Source organism: Neomonachus schauinslandi, chromosome 3 (assembly GCF_002201575.2).
Source record: "Neomonachus schauinslandi chromosome 3, ASM220157v2, whole genome shotgun sequence".
NCBI classification, from domain to species: Eukaryota; Metazoa; Chordata; class Mammalia; order Carnivora; family Phocidae; genus Neomonachus; species Neomonachus schauinslandi.
In genome coordinates this window covers 165,014,583-165,037,459 of record NC_058405.1, presented here as the reverse complement: position 1 = coordinate 165,037,459, position 22,877 = coordinate 165,014,583, and the positions used below count along the sequence as shown (strand labels likewise).

Genomic DNA, 22,877 nt, shown 5'->3' with positions numbered 1-22,877 from the left:
CCCTGCCTGCCGCTCCCCCTGCCTGTGCTCTCTCTCTCTGACAAATAAAATCTCAAAAAAATAAAATTGTTATTTTAAAGGATTTAAAATTTAAATTGTTTTTTAATTTTCTTCACAGAGATCATAACATACTTGTTAGGTTTATTTACAAATACTTATATTTGTGGCTACTGAAAATTATCTTTTAAAAAGATACATTTTCTGTTATCTGGGTCCATTTACTCACTTTAGCTCACTAATTCTACAAAGCTGCAGCTCAGTTCTTGCTCTAGCATATCCCTTATACATCATTCCTTTGGTAAAATGATTAGACACAACATGGAGTAGGGAAGAAGACTTAAGATGATTTTGACTTCAAGCTGGAGGGAGTAATTTTCTCCTGGTAATTAATTTCAAATCAAATCAGCATGAAATAAACCCAACTGCATGAGAGAAAAATACAACTTTAATAAAACTGACACTTACTGTGAGTGGATGTGATCTCTCATCAAAAATATCCAAGGATCTATTTGCATCTCTATAAAATAAGAACGTGCATTTTAAAAATTAATTCAGGAATTAGTATCTTAGTAAAGTATCTGCTGGAAGTAGAGAGGGGAGTGGAAGAAGCTTAACCTTCAACAAAGCAAACAGTTTTACAAATTCTTTTGCATTCTGGCCTTCAGAGGGTTTCCTGACGTCTGTGAAATCTCTTCTACCACGACCAGCCAAAGCCAGAGCTGCCTTTCAGAACCTTGACTTTCCCTAGCAGGCAATGCTAGTAAACCAAATATATTTTCACTCCTCTAACCCCACATTGGAATACATAAGAACATCTTATAAAGTAGTAGTGGTGGGCAAAAAGTCTTTAGAATTTAATAAATGTGAATATGAAATTCATGTTTTTCCCTGTTTTCTTCTCTCTATAGTTCTCTATATATTATCATGTATTTCTTCTAGTCTCTCTTAAATAGTTTGAGTTAAAAATGTAATTTTTTTCTTAAATTTTAAGAGACCAGTCTTTTCATTTAAAAGATTACCACACTAACACGCTGTGCCCATTTAGACAGTGGTTCTCCAGGTGTGTGGTCTGTAGGCCTCTAGGGCTCCCCTTTTCAGAGGCCCATGAAGTCAAAACTGTTTTTATAGGTATACTAAAGACATTACTTGCTCATATACTTTTGACATTTGCAGTGACTGTATAAAAAATAAAAGGGAGTAAAACTGCTTGTTTCTGCTCATGAATCAAGGCAGTGGTACCCAGCCGTACCTAGTCATTCCGGTCTTCACTGCCGCTTGCAGTTGAAAAAAATTCTGCTCTACTAAAGAACATCCTTGATAAAGCAGTAAGATTTAACAGTGTTATTAAACCTCGATCCTTCTAATATTCTGAATAAGTAGAAAGTATTTATGAAACTTCTGCATGCTGAAAGACAGTTAAGGAAAGGCACTTGTGACTTAGTTGTGAGCTGAACAAGCCACTTTTTTCACAGAGCATCATCTTTTTTTTAAGGTACAACTGACAGTCATTCTCTTAAAAATGAACAAAGTGAGGGGTGCCTGGCTGACTCAGCTGGTAGAGCATGGGGCTCTTGACCTCAGGGTCGTGAGTTCAAGCCCCATGTTGGGTGTAGAGTTTACTTAAAATTAAATCTAAAAATTAAAAAAAAAAAATGAACAAAGTGGGGCACCTGAGTGGCTTAGTTGATTAAGCATCTGCCTTCGTCTCAGGTCATGAGCCCAGGGTCCTGGGATTGAGCCCCACATCGGGCTCCCTGCTCAGCAGAGGAGTCTGCTTCTCCTTCTCCCTCTGCCCCTGCTCCTATGCTCGCTCTTGCTCATTCTCTCTAATAAATAAATAAAATCTTAAAAAAAAAAAAAAGAACAAAGTGAGCCTGGAACTTTAAGAAAAATAAAGTATTTGTTGCCAATGATAAAATTCAGACTATCAAGCTAAAAAAAAAAATCAGGATTTTGGAAAACATGTACCTTTTACTGTGAGCTTCATCTACTGTAAGCTTGATAGCTTCTCAATACTTAAAGGCTTTTCTGATAAGACAGGTGGTGATACTAACAGAAGTGAGTTTTTGACACTGTATAAAGAAACGTGAACTAGTACTTTCCAACTGACTAATGCCTAATATTCTAAAACCACATACAGGTAAAAGATCCATTCAGTGTGCAAGATAGATCAATGGGTATTAACACAGTACAAGTTCACTGATACGATTTAAAATTCCATTGAATTTATATAAATATATATATATTTATATAAATTCCATTATAATCTAAGAAACTAGCACTTGTGGACTTTTAGTAAAGTATCATAGAATATCCACAATATCTGAAGCCTTTAAAAGTACACCTTTTTCCAACTATATATCTGAACAAGGCTGGGTCTTCATATTGTTTCTTCAAAACAAATCACTGAAGACAGGATATGAGAATGAGCTGTCTTCTATTAAGCCAGATAGTAAAGAGATCTTTAAAACTGTAAATCAATGACATACTCTTCACTCAACTTTTTTGTTGTGGAAAAGTTACTTTTAATAAAAAAAAAGATTTATGTTAACACTGGGGTTCCCAATCAGGGGTGATTTTGTTCTCCAGGGGACACCTGGCCATGTCCGGGGACACAGTGTGGAGGGAGGGAGATGCACTACCGGCATCTGGTGAGCAGAGGCCAGGGGGACTGCTAAATATCCTATCATGCATGGGACAACCCTCCACAACAAAGATTCATCTAGCTCAAAGTTTCGATAGTGCCATAAAAACCCTGTTTTGACATACAGTGGATTTAATTTTTAAATCCTCAAATTTAATTTCTAATACAGTAAATATCAGTATAACCCAGATGAACAAACACTCTTTGAGTCTTCAATAGTGTAATAAAAGCACTCTACTACCTTTTAGATATTCTAATAATATCTATACTTGTTACCTAACACTAAACTCAATATCTTGCAAATTAGCTAGAATAACAAGACAGGTTTTAAAAGAGCTCACCTGTTCTTTATGTGGTAATATATTGCTAAGGTCACACTGTGGAAGGAAAAAGAAAATTGTAACAATTGATTTTATCATGTTAGGCATGAAGACATTATTTTAAAAGGGGTTGGGAGGGAGACAGGATCCTTCCAGGGGCCCAGGGGCCCTGAAATCCTCTAATTCACAGAACAGTTCATATGGGCACTTTCCCCCTTGTTTTAGTCCTTTGGCTTCTGGCAAAAAAAGGAGAACCCAAAAAAAAAAAAAAAAAAAAAAAAAGGAGGATCAACTGTTAGAAGACCGGTTTTGGTCCATAATTATAATATATAAATTATTACACATTTTCCCTGTCATTTGTCCTTTGTCATCATACTACTCAGAATCTTTCCTCCTCCTCTACAAGTTTTATCTGTTTGTACACATGCTTAAATTTAAGCCATACAGTAATTTTTGTGTTTACTAAAAAAAAAAAGGTTAGGCCCTGCATTTCAATTGATTTAGTTTACTATCCACCAAACCCACCCACTTTCCATTGTTTCCCTAAAAGTAAAGTGTTCCATACCAAATAATTGAAGATCACAATTAGAAAATTTAATAGCAAATATAAGTACCCACAAAATCAATGATAGGTCTAGCTACCCTGAAATAAGCAGTGCTAACAATGCAACATAATACTACACAGTATAATATTTAATGACAGGTATTTCCAAATTAGTTAAGTATTAATGAACAGATAGACGTTAAGTCCTCAGACACTCTTTACGTTACTATAGTCCTGTTATTCACAGATGTTTTGTATTAGGCAACAAAGGGGTTCTCCTAGTTAAGATACATGCTTCCCTTTGCCCTCAAAATGTCTAAAATGAAGCTCAAAACTACTGAGGGAAGGCAAATCTGAATTTTAGAGCTAGGTCTACAGAATATGAGCACTTGTAAAAAGGCCTATAATGCTATTAGCATCAAAGATGGATACTTCTATAGTGCTTCAAACAGTTTCATCTTCAATTTGATTTTAAAATCACAGAATTCAAAGTTCTATGCTGAAAAGAACCACAAAACCTTAGAGAGCATTTAATTACACAACCCATCTTACACATAAGGAGCCAAGGCTTAAAACTGACTTGCCCAAGGTCCCACAGGTGGTCAGAAGCAGTTCTCATTCTCCCACACTCTAACCAGGCAGTGGTTCTCCAAGCTTGGCTGCACACTGGGATCGCCTGAGGAGCTTTAAAAACTGCTTGGCTTCCACCTCCAGATGGTCTGATTTAACTGCCACTGGGTATGACTTGGGCATCAGAAGTGCTTTTAAAGTTCCCCAGGTGACTGCAATGTGCAACGAAATCTGGAAATGAATGACTCATTCGGGATGCTTCTGTCCATACAATTATGCCTCGTATCCTTCCTCAGGCTATCAAAAGGCTTGTGAGACTGTGGTAGGGGAAGGGGGAAAGGCATGTATTTTGAAACACAGATTTTTGAAAAAAGTTGCACAAGTGATTCTAATAAGGCTCCCACCACTGAGAACAATGCACTACCCCAATGTAAACATTTTTCAAAATCATTCCTAAAAGCCAATTTGCCCTATTAATTTTCTCAGTAAACCTTTATTTCATCAATAATAAATGCACTGAATTGTTATTTTTAAAACTTAATGAAAGCAAATTAAATTTACTGTACTTCCACAAATTAGACTAAGTTGAGAAAAACAAGCATGAAACCTACTTTGTCTGAGCAAGGTTAATCTTTAAAACCACTTCTGAATTAAATACTAAAACATCAGAATCTTTTGAACTCAAAAGCTGGGGACTCTAACCAAAATAGAGGTTTTTTTTACACATGGATTTAGTGTCTTGGCTGAATAAAAACATTCAGCAATTACTTGTTAGGTGTCAAAGCTCAGGACTTCAGAATTTTGGGGCTCAGTTTTTGCTGAAACACAATTTGATCTCTACTACTGTTATAAGAGAGAGAGGAAAGTTATATTATTATGACTGTGAATTTGTTTTTAATTAAAGTAGAAGTTACTGATAATTCAATGAGCTGACAAAGCTGGTACATCAGAAACAAGATTAAATTTACAAGCCAATTTTTTTAAGACTAAAAATTAAAGATGAGAATATTAATATTTTGTAGTAGTGTTCCAAACTGTGTTCTGGAAAATCAACACTCACGTCCCAAAGAGACGTTAATAATGTTCTTTGGCCAATCGTGATGAAGTCAGGAAGCTCTGCATATCCAGTTTTGGGGGTTTTTTTTCCTCCCTTAAGTAAGCTTGAAAGGTTCATCTTAGGGTGTTCTGAAAGTGCAACTTTAATTGTGGATTATAAGGTGCTCCCAGAAATTAAGGAATAGTTTCCATCATAACACTGTTCGTGTTTGCTGAAGTATAAACTTGACCACAGTTATGTTTCCAAAACTATCTCTTTCATTGTTCTCTGCTGTGGTTTTCTTATAAATGGACTGATATAGTGTCCTAGAGATATATTTCTATATCTATACACATATATAAAGTTAAATTAAGTATATCTATTAAATTATAATTTTCACTTGAGCAAAATTTCATCCATAAAGAAATTAAGCTTGAGAATTTGTTCCTTAAGATTGATTTGGTGTATTTTCCCCCTCTTTGGGAGATAGGAAGGAGAAGTTAATTTTCATACAGAAATAGTGCAGGGAAAAAAAAAAATGCATGATGGGGAAAATCTGACAAAAATCAAATTAAATTTAAATGCAGATACACTTTGCTGCCAGTAGGGGACAAACTATTCCTTCTTTCAAGAGTAGCTTCCAAAGTAGTACACATTGTTTTAGGCCCATAATTCATAAAGAAATACTTTTTTTCTAGAAACATCCAACAAAAAGGACCTCTCCCTCTCATTATGTTCAACAATGTCTTAACAATGGAAATGTATTAAGTAAGAAGTGTACTTTTCCTGGGATTTTTTTATTTGCTAACTGGCTTTCCCTTCTACCATGCACTCTAAGATTAAAATGGAAACTGAATATTCAGACTGAGGTCCTGGAAAGCAATATAAAATAGACACCAGTTTCTTAACCTGATCACTGAAAAGGACAATCAAATGACTGAAATGACCAAGTATGGCTAGGATGCTTTTAGCATGAGGGGGTCTGTCACTCAGCCCTTGGCAACCTAGTTGTACTCACCATTTTATTGTGGTTCTAAGATTAGGTTGGCTGACTGTGCTGTCATCTAGAAATATTGTTGAGCATGAGCTATACTTTTTAGTAAGCTGCCCTGGAGATACCTGAAGGGGAAGGGAAATAGAAGAAAATGTCACAGTAAGTTAAACCTATAAAAGTGTGTTTTTTCCTCGGTTAAAATGTCAAACGATAAAGCATTAAGATTTTTCTTATACTTCATGAACTGCTTGAAGTGTGCGATCATGTGCAGCTCTGTGGGAACCCAGTGGATGCTCTAACTTCCCACACAAGATTTAAGGAATGGGTTATAAACTACTGACCTTGATAAATTACCTATTATCAAACCTGGCAAGCACCTATTATAAATTCCCTTTATAATAATGTAAGAAACTTAGAATAAGATTTCAGTGTGGTTTTTTTCCTTAAGAAATGAAAAGCAGCTGAGACTATTTCTACTGTTCATTTACTACAATGAAATGTAATGCCTTATATAATATTGATGCAAGAACATTTTATTGCAGAAATGGAAGCTGATAATAAATGTATCAGTTCAGGAGACAGTGTGATGAAGCAGATCTGTTCTTGAGTCAGAGGCTGTTTGTACCAGGGTTGCTCTACCACTAATAAGCTGGGGTGGGGAGGGGGGTGTAGGTCTCTCTAGGCCTCAGTTTCCTTATCTGGAGGGCAACAGAGTACTGCTTTAAGATTCTCTCACATCCATAAAACAGCTTATTATGAGAACTTCACTTTAACTTCATGTTTAAATAAGACTGCCATCACATTACTCAAGTGAGAACCTCTGAGTACTTTCCATTCACTTAAAAATTTTATTAATTCTATTCTGTAAGTTGCTTGACATTCATCACAACAATTTCCTGCCTCACTCGTGCTGCTTTTTATGCCTACAATGCCTTTTTCTTCCTCCTTGTCCCAGAAAGCTTGACCCCATCTACCTCCAGGACACCTTTGCCAGCAGTCACACCACAAAACTTCTCCCTTTTCTGAATGCTCACACATCTAATCTGCCACTTGATACATGCTACCAATTGCTTGCAGGATGTCTCCCTCCTAAGAACGTAAGCTTCTCCAGGGAAGGGAGGACTCTTACTCCTCCTACCTCCAGCTACTGAACACAGAACCTGGGACAAATTAGGAGTTCAATAAGTGCTTGACACATTATTTAAAATCAGTTACAACTGAAGGTAAATCTTACTACAAATTAGTGAGAATTTATTAGCATAGTGTCAGAGAGGTGACAATGAACTTCTGGAGACCCTCCATAGAATAAACCATCTTTAAAACACTTTAGAAGTATCCATTTATCTGTGAAGAGCCTGAGCCCAAGTATATAGCAACAGTCAAATACTGAAATAGCCTAAGCTATGTTAGGACAATTCTCTTCCTTAAAGTAAGACCAATAAACAAATCCCAGTCACTTTAAGTAGTTAAAAGTAATGGCAGCATTCAATACCACAGAATACCAATAATTTTAATGCTTGGTTTTGTTGTATTTTGGGTTTTTTTTTGTTTTGTTTTTACTAATTCAGATGAGCCTTCCTTCCTCCTATTAATATAAAATAGCATTCGCCATGCTGTCATACTCTCCTGTCAGCATCCCCCTCAAATACAGGACAGATGGGGTAGGGGAAAAAAATCTAGTTGATAACTTTTTTAAAATACAGAACATTTAAAAACTGCCAGTAGCCAATAATCAGAAATATCCACACAGTATATAAAAACACCATTTCACTTGTTTCAGATGTTTTCCTGCAAAGCCATTTACCTCTTATTAACAAAAAGTTCCAGACATTCTATTTTTGAAAAGTATCACTAAATTCTCCTTCAAGCCAGAAATGTTCAATTATACCTAAAACTGTTATGTTCTTTAAAGCTATTCAGTGAATATGTAATTTATTTTAAGAATCTCAATAAATACAGCATAAAAAATGAAAATGAATTTATTTAAATACTTTACTCTAAATGGAAGAAAGTTCTCTTTAAGGCCACTACTAATAGGGTATACTATGGTGTATATTATATCATAATAAAAGTCAATTCTGACCAAAAAACCTCTACTGGGGAGCTATAAAAAGAATAGAAAGAAAATGCACCAAAATATAAACAAGTTGGTAGAGCTTTGGGTTATATTTGCTCCCACTTTCCTCCATTAAATTTTTTTTCTATTACGAATATATACTGGCTTGTCTTTGAAAATATTAGTGAAACATTTAAAAATTTTAATTAGATGTGGTCTTACAGCCATATGGGGGGCTAGTGAATCAGCAACTTAGTCTACTGGCTAGATCCAACCAAAGAAACACTGAACACTTCCCCATCAGGGCAGGCCTACTTTTCAGTATTCAGTAATACCTAGTATTCAGCTAGAGGGTTGCAGAATTAAGCCTCTGAACAAAGCCTGGATATATTAGCTATAATTATTTATTAGCTTAAAATTAGCCAAAATTTTAAGGCAATTATTTTTTACAGTTAAAGGCTTACCATCACTGGCTTACAGCCTCAATAACAACACTGACAAAAATAGGGTCATAAAATGCAAATACAAAAAAAAAAAAATCAAATAGCAAAAAACAGTATTGGCAGTTTAGTGTTCACAGATATTATTTCAGTTGGTTACTAGAATAGACAGGGAAGGCAGTGTTCATCTTTACTCATTGAGCACTAACAGAATAGATGGACTTTTACGATCTTTACAACGAAGGTTATTTCACCGACTTACGGTTCAATGGCAAAGACTAGAAAATAATCATACTTAGAAGTCTAGGAAATCACAATCCAAGCCTTACCATCAAAGGTCAAGTACCTGTTGAAATCTTACCCCCAGCCACTGACCTGCCCATTGTGCCTACTGCTGAAGTTCACTTTTGTGTCTCCCATTTTCACAGGACAAGTTTTGTCTTTTTCATAAGACAACTTAAAAATTTCCAACACTATGCATTAATGAAAACTGCTTCATCTATGTTGCACATTAATGGGACAATATGACAGGGTGCATGGTTTGAATTCTTAATCAAGGCCTTAGGAGAAAAGCGTAATATGCTAATTATAGGTATAACCGGAAATACGGTCTGAATTAATATCATTAATTATACTGAGTTAAAACTTTAAACTTAAATTTATACTTTCAAAACACATTCTAAGTTAGAGTTAAAAACATGGTGGACTGATCACAAATCTATTTCCTCTCCCCCTCCTTTTAGAGGTTATATACAACACAGGATAAATAGCAGATGCTTTTTAATGTTTGAAAGGTGAAAAGACTAGACAAGGAGTGGCAACTGACATGGCAGAAGAGAGAAAGCACAGAGACTGGGACAGGAACAAGAAAGCCAGTTTGTCTTACAGAACCCAAGGCAGGCTCAGAATTCAGAGGCTCAGCCCCCAAACACCCAGAGTGAGGCCCATTAGTGAACAAGTCTTGCTCCCTTGTGGTACACTTCCAGTGAGATCACAGATACAGGCAGGGACCACTACACATTTGAGAGAAGCCTCCAACAAGTAAGAGAGATCAAAACGGAAAAAAGGAATTGGTGGGAATGACAAAATTAAGAAGCAAATGAAAATTTAAAAAATTCTTAAAAACCCTCAGAAAGATAAGAAATTGCACTGGTGAAAGAACTAGATGCTATAAATAATGATAGACTATAAGAGAACTGTATAAATTAAAAATAAGATAGACAAAACTCAGTATTCAATAGAAGAAGGGTTAGAGCATAAAGTAAAGGAAGTCCCCAGGAAGTAGGACAAAAAGACAGAATGGAAAAAAGAAGGGGGAAAAATTAGAGATCTGTGCAGGAACAATGGTCCAAGAGGTCCAACATCTGAATGACAAATACCAGACTAAGGAAAAAAAAAAAAGACATTCATTAGAAGAAGAGATGGTCTGCAGACTTACTGGCCCCAATAAAATGAAAAGGTCCATATCAAACCATATTATGAAATTTCAGAATCTCAGGGACAGAGAAGGTACTAGAAGGTTTCAGAGAAAGAAGGGATGGGGGAACAATGACTAAAATTGGAAATGTACAATGTATCATATAATGTCAACAGATTTATGAGCAACATTGTAAATGAGAAGACAATACAGAAATGTCTGTAGAACTGCAAAAATTAGTTTCAACCTAGAATTCTATACTTTATCAAACAGCAGGAGTTTCAGAGAAGCTAGATCTCTAAAAACTTCTGCCCATTCCCAGAAAAATGTGCTCCAGTAAAACAAGGGCATATAACAAGACAAAGGGAAACCAAGAATCTAGGATATAGGGGATCCAACAAGACAGCAGTTATGTGAGATCCCAGATGACTTCAAGGAGATATCCCAGGAAAACAGACACATAGCCAGCCTAGCGAAAACCAGTCTACTCTACCGGAATAGAAAGACAATCCAAGAAAAAAATGTAACAGATGTGTTTTAGTAAACGAAAAATATTTTTGATGGACACGTGACAAATGTTACAACATTTGGGGGGGCGGAATTAGCTGTTAGAAAATAGGCAAGTGAATATCGTCAGGAAATTAATTCCACAAAAAAAAAAAAAAAGGAAGAATGTGAAAGCAGAAAGACCCGCCAGGGAGCTACTTACAGCATTTGGCTGTGTGAGATCATGTTGGCTAGGAAAATGGGGACTGGATTATCCTGGAGAAGTGCAGAAGTGCTCGGGTTTCAGAAATATTTAAAAAGAATGAAGCGTATACAGGAGAAGGCACAGGCAGAGAACTATATGGCTCAGCAGGGAACAATATTTGCATAGTCATAACAACATACACATTGATTCTGACTTAACAAAAACCATGATACAGGTTGAGGGAATAAGGCCACGGTGGAGTGATGAAGCTAAGCTTTCACCTGGCACAACAGGAAGTCAATAGTGCTAAAAATTAACTTAGTTATTATGTTTGGTTACTTTGGTTAAAAAATAAGATTAAAAAATTAAGGCAAAAAAATTGAAGACAGAACTTTATACCATAACCACGTTATTTAAATTTAAGCTACATGTCAGAACCCTTAAAAAATGGGCACTACTGAGCCAGAGACTTTCCTGAATACATTTGATAATGAGGAAAATAGAAGAGATTTAGAAAATCTACAAAAGAGGTCCTAACAGTGCTAACAGTATTGGATCCATTATATTTTTTAGGAATAATGGCAGACATACTTTTAATTCAAACTATTAATTTCTTATTTAACTTTTCAACTGTTTACTTACATGGTTTAAATGGTTGCTCTTCCTCTTTTCTCGCACTAAGAATAAAAAAAATTAACTGATCAATTCTGATACAAATGCCATAGAAAAGTAAAAGTAGTTGCTACTTATCTGACGGATTACCAACGAACAAAATGAGATGAAATTCCATTTTTAAAATATAATTTCCAATAAAATTTATAATTTAAATCCCCTAGCAAGATAAATCCTATAAAGTAAAATCTAAAAACTTAGTTTTACTTTTTGACCTAACAGATTTTCTGTTAGGTACAAACGAAAGGCTCCCCATGTACAAAAGAAAAGGACAAAGCAAACTAGGCCAGGTGAAAAATTTAACTAATAAAAATGTTTACCTGTTGAATATCTGAACCACTACACAGTATTTTCTAATTCTATGTTTACATACAACTTACTTCAATTACCAGGATCTGACAGCTCTAAGAATCAGTTTCTGACCAGGCACTAATTTCTAGATACATCAGTATCCTGGAAGCATCCTGAAGCACTTATTGGTGATCTACTAAAATACCTTGCTAAAAAAATAAAATGGGTCATTACACAACTGGAAAGTATCTATCTTAAATTTATAGTTTAATGAGTGTGCTAACCTAACTGAATATATCTAGAGCACACAAAATCACTTTGCTCTAACGAAGACCAGAAGAAGAATAAAAGCTCCAATGAGGGTCTTGGACCCCACTTTGTTTCCCACACTGCCTCCTTTAATGTGGGGTGACATCATAGGTACACATTCTTTATGACTGAGGAGAAAGAGACATGAGATAGCTTTGCTTTTACTGTCTCCACACTGTTTCTACATGTGGGCAGGCTATGTTTCTGGAAGAAACAGAGAAATATAGCAATCCTAACCAGAAGTGATCTGCTCAAGTCAGGCTATGTACATACACTGTGAAAATGCAGGTTAAAAACCCCCATTTTTATACTCCTGCTGTCATAATCAACTGAAAAACCTGGTCATGTATGACTTTTTAGTTCAAATAAAAAAGGATTTAACATAACATTAAGGAAAATAAACAGGCAAGCAGGAGTGCTAAAAACTCTACAGTTCTGATTCTCATTATAAATCAAGGACACAGGCAATTTATACTGGTCTCTGTTGCTGAAGCTAACCTACTAGGAAATCCCAAAGGGCATGTTTGTTCCCACGTATCCTGGCACATCACTACATTAGAATAGAGTAGAATAAATGCAGATGTGAGATAGGCTTGTTTGGTTGAGCATAGTGTAAAATGGGGCCAGAATCACAGATTCAATCCCCATAAATTAACGACTGATTTTTAAAATTTTATTTGTTAAATGAAAACCTAACTGTGGCCTAAATCCTATCACTCATCTTTAAAGCCTGTGTTCTTTGGAGCCAGGGGAAAAGGACAAGGTGAGTATGGAGAATTAGACCACATCTAAATCATGTGGTCACAAGTGACTGTGTTGATAAAGAGGTGGCAAAACGTGTAAACAGAGTCTCCCGTGTTCTGCTAACTAAATCAGTAACAATTAAAGGAAAGTATATCATCACATATTAAAATAAGAAATGAATACATGAAAAAGGAAACATTTAAACTAATGTATGAGTTCTTTTAGGGGCTTTCTATAAAACACAAAACAAAAAACAGTTTTCAATCTTCTCAGGGGAAAAAAATACTGTCTTACCATCCGTTTGAGATTTGCTCAGGAAAATTGTGCTTGCCCTTGGATGGTCAGAAGGGTTTGATTCCAAAGCTAACTCTGTATAGGAAGAAGAGAAAAAGGTGTGATAATTTGAGTAGAAAAATACATGACTTTAAAAATAACTACACATCGGGACGCCTGGGTGGCTCAGTTGGTTAAGCAACTGCCTTCGGTTCAGGTCATGATCCTGGAGTCCTGGGATCGAGTCCCATATCGGGCTCCCTGCTCGGCAGGGAGTCTGCTTCTCCCTCTGACCCTCCCCCCTCTCATGCTCTCTCTCAAATAAATAAATAAAAATATTTAAAAATAAATAAATAAATAACTACACATCAATTTTAATCACTTAGCAGTCTTGGGAAGAGTTTTTAGTAATGATAAAAAGCCAATTTTAGTAAAGGCAACAATATAAAAATTATACTGGGAAACTGCAAAATTGTAGAATCCACATATGTGGAATAAAACCAGGCTGTGTCTTAAACTTTTTTTTAACCTGCACCTAAATAATCTATGCAACTTTTAGACGGAATTATATTTGTGCCTTCCCCCTCCTACTTAACTATTAAAAATCCTGTCACCATCCTTTAAGCTGATATTACTACCATATTCCAAAAGCAGTCTCAAAAAGCAAGTTATGCTGTGGCTATTACTGTCAGATACCAGCTCAATATATCAAATATGCCAAAACCAAACAAGTTGCTTTTGGCAAGCAAATATTCTTTAGATAATCAAATAGCTAATTCTAACTCCATTCAACAAATGAACTCATCTAGTTAGCTGTGGTTTATGCAGGGGACTATCCATCATGGCAGATTTTTAAAAACTGTATAAAAGTTCAATGTTCTAATCTACAGGTACACTTCTATGATAGCAAGTAATTTTTAACTTTTGCTCTCAATTTCCAAAGCTAAACTCCTGCTTCTTCCATCCATGCTGCATGATTAATTTGGGGCTTCAATAAGAGTACTTTCTGGAGCAGATCATGGAGCTACTTGTAAAAAATTTTGTCCATAACTATGTAAAGGTATGTCTGCCTGTAGTCCACTTTGCACCAAGGTGGGGAAATTCTCTATTTACACAAGAATACAAAACAGGTACTTGAATTTTCATAGAACAAGGTTTGCCACCATAGGGGATAATAAAGTTGTCATTTAAAAAAAAAGCCAAACCTCTGGTGTGTCTAAGATTCCAAACAAAATGATCCCTGCATTTCCTCAAGATGTTTAGTGACAGTCTGGTAAGCAAAGCAGTCTGAGCAAGAAATAGGAAATGCAGAAATAGGTTTTTGTCTGGTTGCATATGATCTTTGTTCTTTTTAAGCTCTGTGAGCTCTGAAATATATTTTTGGGCCACTTCATTGTGTTTGACAAGACAGCCTGATACTTTAATAGAAGTAAACAAATGACTTTCATATTGCAACAAACTTTGTTAAGAACAACTCAAAATTCTCTTAAAAAGAAAAAAAAAAAAACACCGTATGACACTCCTCAGCAATGTCCATCCCAAAGTACTTAGATAATCTTGCAAGAAACTGGACCAAGATCCTGACAGAGTAATGGTTAAGTCTAGTATTTCCCAAACCACATAATAACTGTTCTGTTTTTAAAAGGGATGTTGGCAGTCTAATAGAAAATAATATCCCTGGCTCTTAGAGAATCAAAATGTCCATTAAAAACTAATCAGTCTTATAGTGAATATTGTCTAATTCAGCATTTCACAATTTATCTACCTAGAATCCCTTTTTCCTCCAAGTAATATAGTTAGACTCTTTCACAAACATCATTTGGGACTTCCTGGTTTAACAGGAATCTGAACCATCCATTTTAATGGTACTGCCAGCACTAAAAATTTACATAGCTAAACACAGCTTTGTTCTTCATGGAAATTCCTTCACTGAATTTGAAGTTTGTTAGACTACTTTTGGAGAAACTATTCTATTCAACATTTTTATGTAAAAGAACCATAAAAATTAAACTTTTCACATATTTGAAAAATGAGACAATGTTAGCTATTTGGAAAATAAATGAAGTCAGCTGTGCTCAAAGTGACAAAGACTTTCACAGCTGCCTCTAACCTAAGGCTTCCGAAAGAGTTCATGACCAACTTCTTACCAAAAAGAAAGCAAATACACTACATGTGAATTTAAAAACTAGGCAGAAATGTTTGCAGAAGTAAACACATTATGTATCAGTGCCTATGGCACGAAAGTTTAATTAACACTTTTCAATGGGAAATCCACGAAAAGTAAGTACCAGAATCAAGGGGGAGCAGGCCACACACACACACACACTCACTCTCTCTTTCTCTCTCTCCCCCTCTCTCGCTCTCTTCCCCAAACCAAGATATGCTACTATGGATCTAAATACAAAAATCAGGAGGCCCTGGATAAAAGAAATAGCAACATGCAGAAAAAAAGCAAAATTAGCCCAAGTGACAAGAAGGAAAGTGGCACTCCCCCTAACCCATCTAGGCTGGGGCGGCCACTGCTGCCCTGGGACTTCCAAAAAACCACTGAGAAAGGCAGAGCTGGGGCTCCTGGGGGGCTCAGTTGGTTAAGCATCTGACTCTTGATTTCAGCTCAGGTCATGATCTCAGGGTCATGAGACTGAGCCCTGTGTCAGGCTCCCCACTCAGCATGGTGTCTGCTTGAGATTCTCTCCCCCTCTGGCCCTCCCCCCACTCACGTGCTTTCTCTAAATAAATAAATAAAATCTTAAAAAAAAAAAAAAGCAAGAAAGGCAGAGCCGTAGATTCTTGGCTAGTCTGGAGCTGCCCCAGGCTTCCTTTGCCATCTTGGGGGAGGGGGGTTGGGGGAGAGGGGAACCTTTCTAGGGTATATCAACAGAGGAGAGCAGAACTGAGACAGGCCATTTAATTCCTAGGTCAAGTAGTACCCAATTTACTCCATGAACTCTGGTTACAAAGTCAATATTTAAAAAAAAAAAATTTAGATTTTAATTTGCAACTGAAAGAGACCTGGTTAATCAGCAGTACAGATGATCACATTAAAGGTGCAAACAGATAAAAGTCATTTGCTCATTCCTTTAAGAAATACCTGATCATGAACAAAAATTTGCAAGAGCCAAAATACTACTTTGTTTAAAAATTATTCATCAAGGGGCGCCTGGGTGGCTCAGTCGTTAAGCGTCTGCCTTCGGCTCGGGTCATGACCCCAGGGTCCTGGGATCGAGCCCCGCATCGGGCTCCCTGCTCGGCGGGGAGCCTGCTTCTCCCCCCTCTCCCCGTTTGTGTTCCTCTCTCGCTGTGTTCTCTGTCAAATAAATAAAAATCTTTAAAAAAAAAAAAAGTATTCAACTCACAACCATTATTTTGTTACCTACACTTTAAAAAGAAAAAATAGCTCTAATCAGTGTATCATTTACATCCTATTTTGTTCCTGAGAAGCAATCTCCACCCCATTCTAAATATATTTACTATTTAATGGATACACAATGGCCTACCAAGTGTTATTCCTATACTTTAGTCAATCCCCTCTTAGGGTTTAGGCACTTACAAACTTTTATTCTTATATTATGAGGAAAATCTTCCCATACATAGTTTTTTAAAAATAATTGTTTTTATCTCCTTAGGAAAGATCTCCAAAATGGGATGAGTAGACCATAAGGTTAGATCATTGTCATGGCTCAATGTATAATACCAATTAAGCTGCTTTCTAAAAAAGGTGTGAGCATATTAGTGTATAATGCTATCAACTGCACCAGTTTTCACTCCCACCCTAACTTCCAATACTTGAAAGAAAAAATTCCTACTGATGTAAATGAGGAAGTTCACTGTCTCTAATTTGCATTTCTGATTACACAGTTTGACTATTTTCCCGACAGTTACCAGTGTTATTTCCACTTTGGTGAGTTGCCTATCACTTGTATGTATTATATATGTATTACACCTACGAGGACCCTAAAATGTTGTCAATTTGCATGAGGTTTTCAGAAAATAGTAATCTTCTGTCTCTAGTCTATGACAATTTTCTATATAACTTGCACTTTTTGCTAATGACAAAAACCACATTTCTATTCTACAGAATGGATACTTAAGCCATTAGATATTAAACTCAGATGACACACACAGTTTCTGCACTGTCCATTTCTGTTTTCTCAAGAACCTAAGACAACTGTGATCAACTGTACTACCCTGCTTGCACTATCACAAAGGTAAGACTGCCAACTATTAAGCAAAGTGTCACCACTTCCCACCAACATGCACATATGCACGCGTGCACAGTGACTGAGAGAGATGGCATGAAATTACTGTACATCTTGTATGTGAACCTACCCCAAATTGCTTTTTTTTCTTTTAAAGATTTTATCTATTTATTTGACACAGAGAGAGAGACAGTGAGAGAGGGAACACAAGCAGGGGGAGCAGGAGAGGGAGAAGCAGGCTTCCCGCCGAGCAGTGAGCCCGATGCGGGGCTCGATCCCAGGACCCTGGGATCATGACCCGAGCCGAAGGCAGACACTTAACAACTGAGCCACCCAGGTGCCCCCCAAATTACTTTAGAAACCTCTAAGAATGTTTCAACCTAAGAGAAATACTCCTGAGTTCATGATTAGAAGTTATGATTCAAATTGTATTTTAAGACCCATCACTTTTTTTTTAAATCAATTTAAATTGCAACTTAATTTGACAGCATGACAGGTTGATGTAGGAAAAGTAGGACTTCAAAAAAAAATTAAACTTGGGTCTTAATGTAAATACAGAGGAAATCTATAAAAACCACTGACATGCAATACTGCTTTTCCCTTAATCTAAGATTCCCCCAGTTATAAGATGTACAGATGTTAAAAATGTGAAAATACAGGCAACTTAGAAAAAATGAAATGCATTATCAAAGGCTAAATATGTAAAATTATGCAACTATAAATGTCAATAAATGTCAAAATATTAGGGAGAGAAGGTAGTGACCAAGAAACTGTCAGAGCAGTGTATTTCACAGAGATTGATTTCAATATATTGATTTCAATATATTCCAATTAAATAGAAGATGTCAGCAGTTTCTGGGCCAACTGCTGGGCACCTGTTCACTTAAGGCTTCCTGCATTTACTGAACTATGCTATCATCCCTATACAGTACACTGTGTTCATTTTATGGCCCATTAACACAAATATTTCAAGTCTTACAATTACCATGTACACTGATGATTTTATCCCTGAGTCCACCCCTTCCAGGTAATTCCTAATTAATTCTTCTGCTTCTTAACTCTGGCTTCCAAGCCACCTCTGTACCTGCGTCTACCTTGGTTCTCAGTCTTGCCTTGTTTTAATTCTCAATCCATGTTTAGGGACTGTAGCAGAGATGTGACATTTCATAGAGTGAAGTACACCTTTCTTCCTTTATACACTTCTAACAAGTATTTTTGCTCAGTTTCTTGAACTTCAAAGAACATTTCTGGGCTGCAAGTTACCTTTATTTTTATTTCACACTGGGCAATGTTAATATTTTAATTCTAAAGCTTAATTACTTTAATACACACACACACACACAAAAGGGTGAGAAAAAAAAGTAGTATCCAAAGTAGCCCACATGATAAGTCATTCAATAAATTCTATTCTAGTATGTCATATATCTGTAATCTATATCCCTTATCTATTGCCTCATTTCTTTAAAAAAAAAAAAAAAAAAAATTTGAAAAATCAGATTTTAACTCTGAGAGCTTGTCTTCTCATGTGTAAAACATTTAATTCTTATACTATGTAACTCAAAACATTGTGAGGATCAAAAGAAATGCAAGAACAATCGATATACTTATAAAGCACAATAAATGACAAAACAAAGCTTTTACAAATGAACTCAAAAGCAAAAAGTGAACATTTAGCATTTCATTAGAAAGTGTATGAAATGCCCACTCATTACTCACACCCAACTACCACCTTAAGCAAATATGTGCTTCGGCTAACAGTAAAGGGAAAGGAATAAAAGTCACACAATCAGTAAGAATTTCTCTGTGATTTTGGTTTCTTTAAGCAAATACCTAGTTCCCCTGCTTCTGTCATGTAGATTACTGTTATGTCCTCTCCTTGCTTTTTCCATGTAACATATCCTGGAGATCACTTCACAGCAGTGAAGACCTTGCTCTTTTTTACAGCTCCATAGCTCTCCACTGTGTGGATGTACCAGTTGATTTTACCAGCTCCTACCGGACATTATTGCTAATACTTTGCTTTTGAAAATATTAAAACAAAAACTTAGTGAATATGTGGTTTTCATATTTGTGGAGTATATCTTCAGAATAAATTCCTCGAGATAGGGTTTCTGGATTAAATGTATCTGCAACGTTGTGAGATTGTGCCGATTTCCCCTTCACGGGGTCAAACCATTTTGCATTTCCACCAGCAATATATGAATATAACTGTTTCTTCACAGTCTCACCAAAGAATGTGGCGTCACTGGATTTTCTCTCAATAGGAGAGAAGCTACAGTATAGTTTTATTTTGCATTTCACATATGCATGAAGACATGGTTAAGGGTCATCTGCATTTCTTTTTCTGTGACTTGCCCTTCATATCTTTGTTATAAGTCAGTCCATAGTTTAGGCCTGTATGGTTTTCTGTTCAGTCCACTCTTGGCTCTCACCTCTACTGCACCAGCCTTCTACCTGGTCTCCCTGCTTCCATCCATGCCTATGTTACACATTCTCACACAGCGGCTAGCCTGTTGTTTTTGTGTTTCGTTTTTTAAAGAATTAAGCTCATTCCCCTGCATATAATCCTCCACTGGTTTCCCATTACAACTAAACTAAGATCCCTATTTTTTGTGAAGGCCCGATAGGCACACGAAGTCTGAACCCACCACATCCCTGCTGGCATCCCTCTCACCCTGCTGCTGCCATGCCCGTGTCTCTGTCCTGTGCCTGCACCAGCATATTCCCATGTGAGGAACTCTGCTCGGAAGCCTCTTCTCCCACATCCTCCCACAGCTCCCTCTCACTTTTAGGGCTGTGTACTTGTCACTTGAGAGCAGCAGTCTTTAACCACTTCTTGTAAACCTGCCCTTCTCCCATCCTTGACCTTCTTTCACTTTCTTTCAGCACCTCTCCACCTGAGGTTCTTTCATTATTCATGTGCTGTCTGCCCCTAGGTCCCTCCAGAATGTAAGGAGTGAAGGGTAGGGGCTTTGTCCTGTATACCACTGTCTGTCCTGCATCTGGAACAGTGCCCAAAAAACATCAGTGTACTCAAACCCAGTTAAGTTTCTCCCAGTTTTCCCAACTAAGATTTCTTCTAATGCTTCTTTTGATTAGTCATCTTAGACCAGCATTACTTTCAGATCTCTCAGAGTAGTAGTTATTCCGAATTAAAGACACAAGACAGGCTACCAAGAACCACAAAAATCTCAAAGAGGAATTCTAACATCCAGTGAAAAACCAACAGTAACTTCAATTTGGTATAAGGACATTTAATGTTAAAGTATTTTACCTACAAAATGACTAAGTCATAAGACAAAGTATATACCATCTGAATTCTAAAGAGTGGTACAATGCACCAGTTTTTATCTGTGTCCCCAGAATAAAGCATGATAATGGGATTCTGTTCTGTTTTACTATAAGAGATGCCCAATCATAAAGGGTAGGTAAATGAATGGTGCTCCAAGCATTTAATGGTACACTAAACAGCTATTAAAAGGCATGTGGTAGAGCTTTGTGCAGCTCCATGGAAATACATCCTGGAGTGCTTTCTAGGTATCAGGCACAGTTCCAGGAGCTTTAGGTCATTATCTGTCTTTAAAACAAAAAGTTATAAAGCAGCAAAAATAAAGTTATCTCTTTTTGTGAAATAAACAAAATGTTATGTTTATATACATATGAAAGGTTTAGTAAGAATAAACACTAAAATATTAATAAAACTTCTGGATATTCTAAGTGAATGACTTTTTTGTATTTTCTAAACCTTTTACAGCAAACGCCTATTGTCATCAAAAAAAAAAAGCAAAAAAAAAAATGTGTTTAAAATAGCTACTGGAAAGAGGAAAGCTCTGTTGCTCAGAGGTTTTTCCACATCATATTGCCAATTCCTTCCCCACTCCTCAGGGGAAGGGGGAAGAAGGGGTCACTTGAGAGAGCATTTTTGGCCAGCAAATTAGTGAAGCCTCTAAGGTCGGAACATAAAAGGCTGTATGAAAAGTTGATGAACAGTAATAAGGCCGGATAATACGATGTTAGTGTCTTATTTTGTGTTATTGATACTACCATCAGTTATTGTGGAAATGCTGTTAGATAAAGGTAAGGTAGTAGAAAAATTCTTTTGAGTCTATATGAAATCTACACTAGGTTCTTAGGAATAGCTCTTTGAAATGGCTTGAAGAAATCATGTTCTTCTGAAATGTTTCAGAAAAACAAGGCACAACACTATGTATGGATGATTTTGTCTAAGAAATGAACCAATTAAATTCTTCATCGTAGAAAAGCCAAAATGTTTTATATTTAAGTAGGTATTTCTTAGTTCCCAGGGAAACTGATATAAAAATGCCAGAAATAAAGACATTGAAAGCAAACTCTCAATGTGCCTGTACTTTATATTTGGTGTTCTGACCTTGTTTCTATGGAAACCTAATAGGCAAATGCTGAAATTGAGGCTTCTCTTATCATTTTATTGAACGCCAAAGAAAATTAAGACAAACTGAATTTTAACTATCATGTTAAACACAAAAGGTAAATTGTGTATTCGTGATTTTTTTTTTTTTTAACTTTTCCGGTTTAACACTCCTTATAGTCCTATGCTTAATACTGTGTACCTTACCTTATCAGCTTTTCCTAATGTTCCTCTGTCCAGGGCATTCTTGGCTTTAATTAGAGATCACCAAACAAACTCTTTTAAACGCATCAACCCATTTATCTGACTGGTTAATCTAGGCTCTATCATGGCTTCTACTTTTAGTCTTATCTATTGTAATGATTACAGACAAAGGAGGGAGAGGTAAAAGTTGCTTCTGAATTGTGAACAATAAACTTTGAATGGAAATAATCAAAACAAGTGAGTGGAGACAGGCCTATCGTATGGATGAGTAACAAAATACTAGATGCATTCTAGAGTTTCTTAGGCATCCCTAGAACTGAATTTGGCAATCTATCACCTCCATGTCAGTCTCTTCTGTTCAGTAGCTGTGTTACACAGTCATTGCCCATCTTGGAGTCTCTCCCCTTCATCAGCAACACAGGGAGAATACACACGGGCCTTATTTGTAGTTGGAAGGGCCAAATGAGGCGGACATGAAGATGTGTTGCAAATCTTCAAAGAATTATAAAAAGGTCCAACTTTGGTCTCTCATCCAACACTACCCATCTACTAACTAGTTTGTCAAATCACTCAGAGGCTTACCTTAGAGCACCAAGCAGAGCGGAAGTTTTCTCAAGTCCTTACATGCTTTGTGTTTAAAAGTACAATTAGTTCATATAATTTGTTCATTCTTTTACAATACTTCAATATTCTGAAAAAGCAGTACTTTCCAGTTACAAAGCCATGTCCATCATATGGGTAAATCCACAGGCTTAATTATTATAACTCAAAGAAATTAACAGCCCAACTAAAGTTTACTTAGAAAAAGAGCTACAAGACCTGTCCTCTAGGAAATAATGAAATAAACTGGGGCACTTCAATGAAACAAATGGGCTAATGGGGCTTTAACATCTTTATGATACGATGTTTTCTACTTCAAAGGATGTAAGACTTTATTAAAGATACTCAGAATTATCTTTACCTAGTTATCCCTTTCCAAAATTCCAGAGGCAAAAATCAAACATTTCCTCTTTTCTCTCCCCCTTCCCCAACAGTTAGTCAGAAGTACTTTTACCCCAACATTCTGAAAGTTGAACAAGATTCTAC

At 36.4% G+C, this 22,877-nt stretch overlaps 1 protein-coding gene across 2 annotated transcripts in view; it reads right to left on the bottom strand.

Moving 5' to 3' along the window:
- The window catches only part of CCNYL1 (cyclin Y like 1), a 35,642-nt gene that overhangs the window by 11,164 nt on the left and 1,601 nt on the right, over positions 1-22,877 (bottom strand). The window contains exons 2-6 of one of the 2 annotated variants that reach the window (XM_044913387.1): positions 13,023-13,097; positions 11,355-11,389; positions 6,133-6,233; positions 2,986-3,021; positions 466-517 (exon numbers count right to left, since the gene is read on the bottom strand). In XM_044913387.1, the coding sequence (XP_044769322.1) occupies positions 466-517; positions 2,986-3,021; positions 6,133-6,233; positions 11,355-11,389; positions 13,023-13,097 (299 nt within the window). The remainder of the gene's footprint in view (positions 1-465; positions 518-2,985; positions 3,022-6,132; positions 6,234-11,354; positions 11,390-13,022; positions 13,098-22,877) is intronic. The other variant, XM_044913388.1, reaches the window with a different exon arrangement.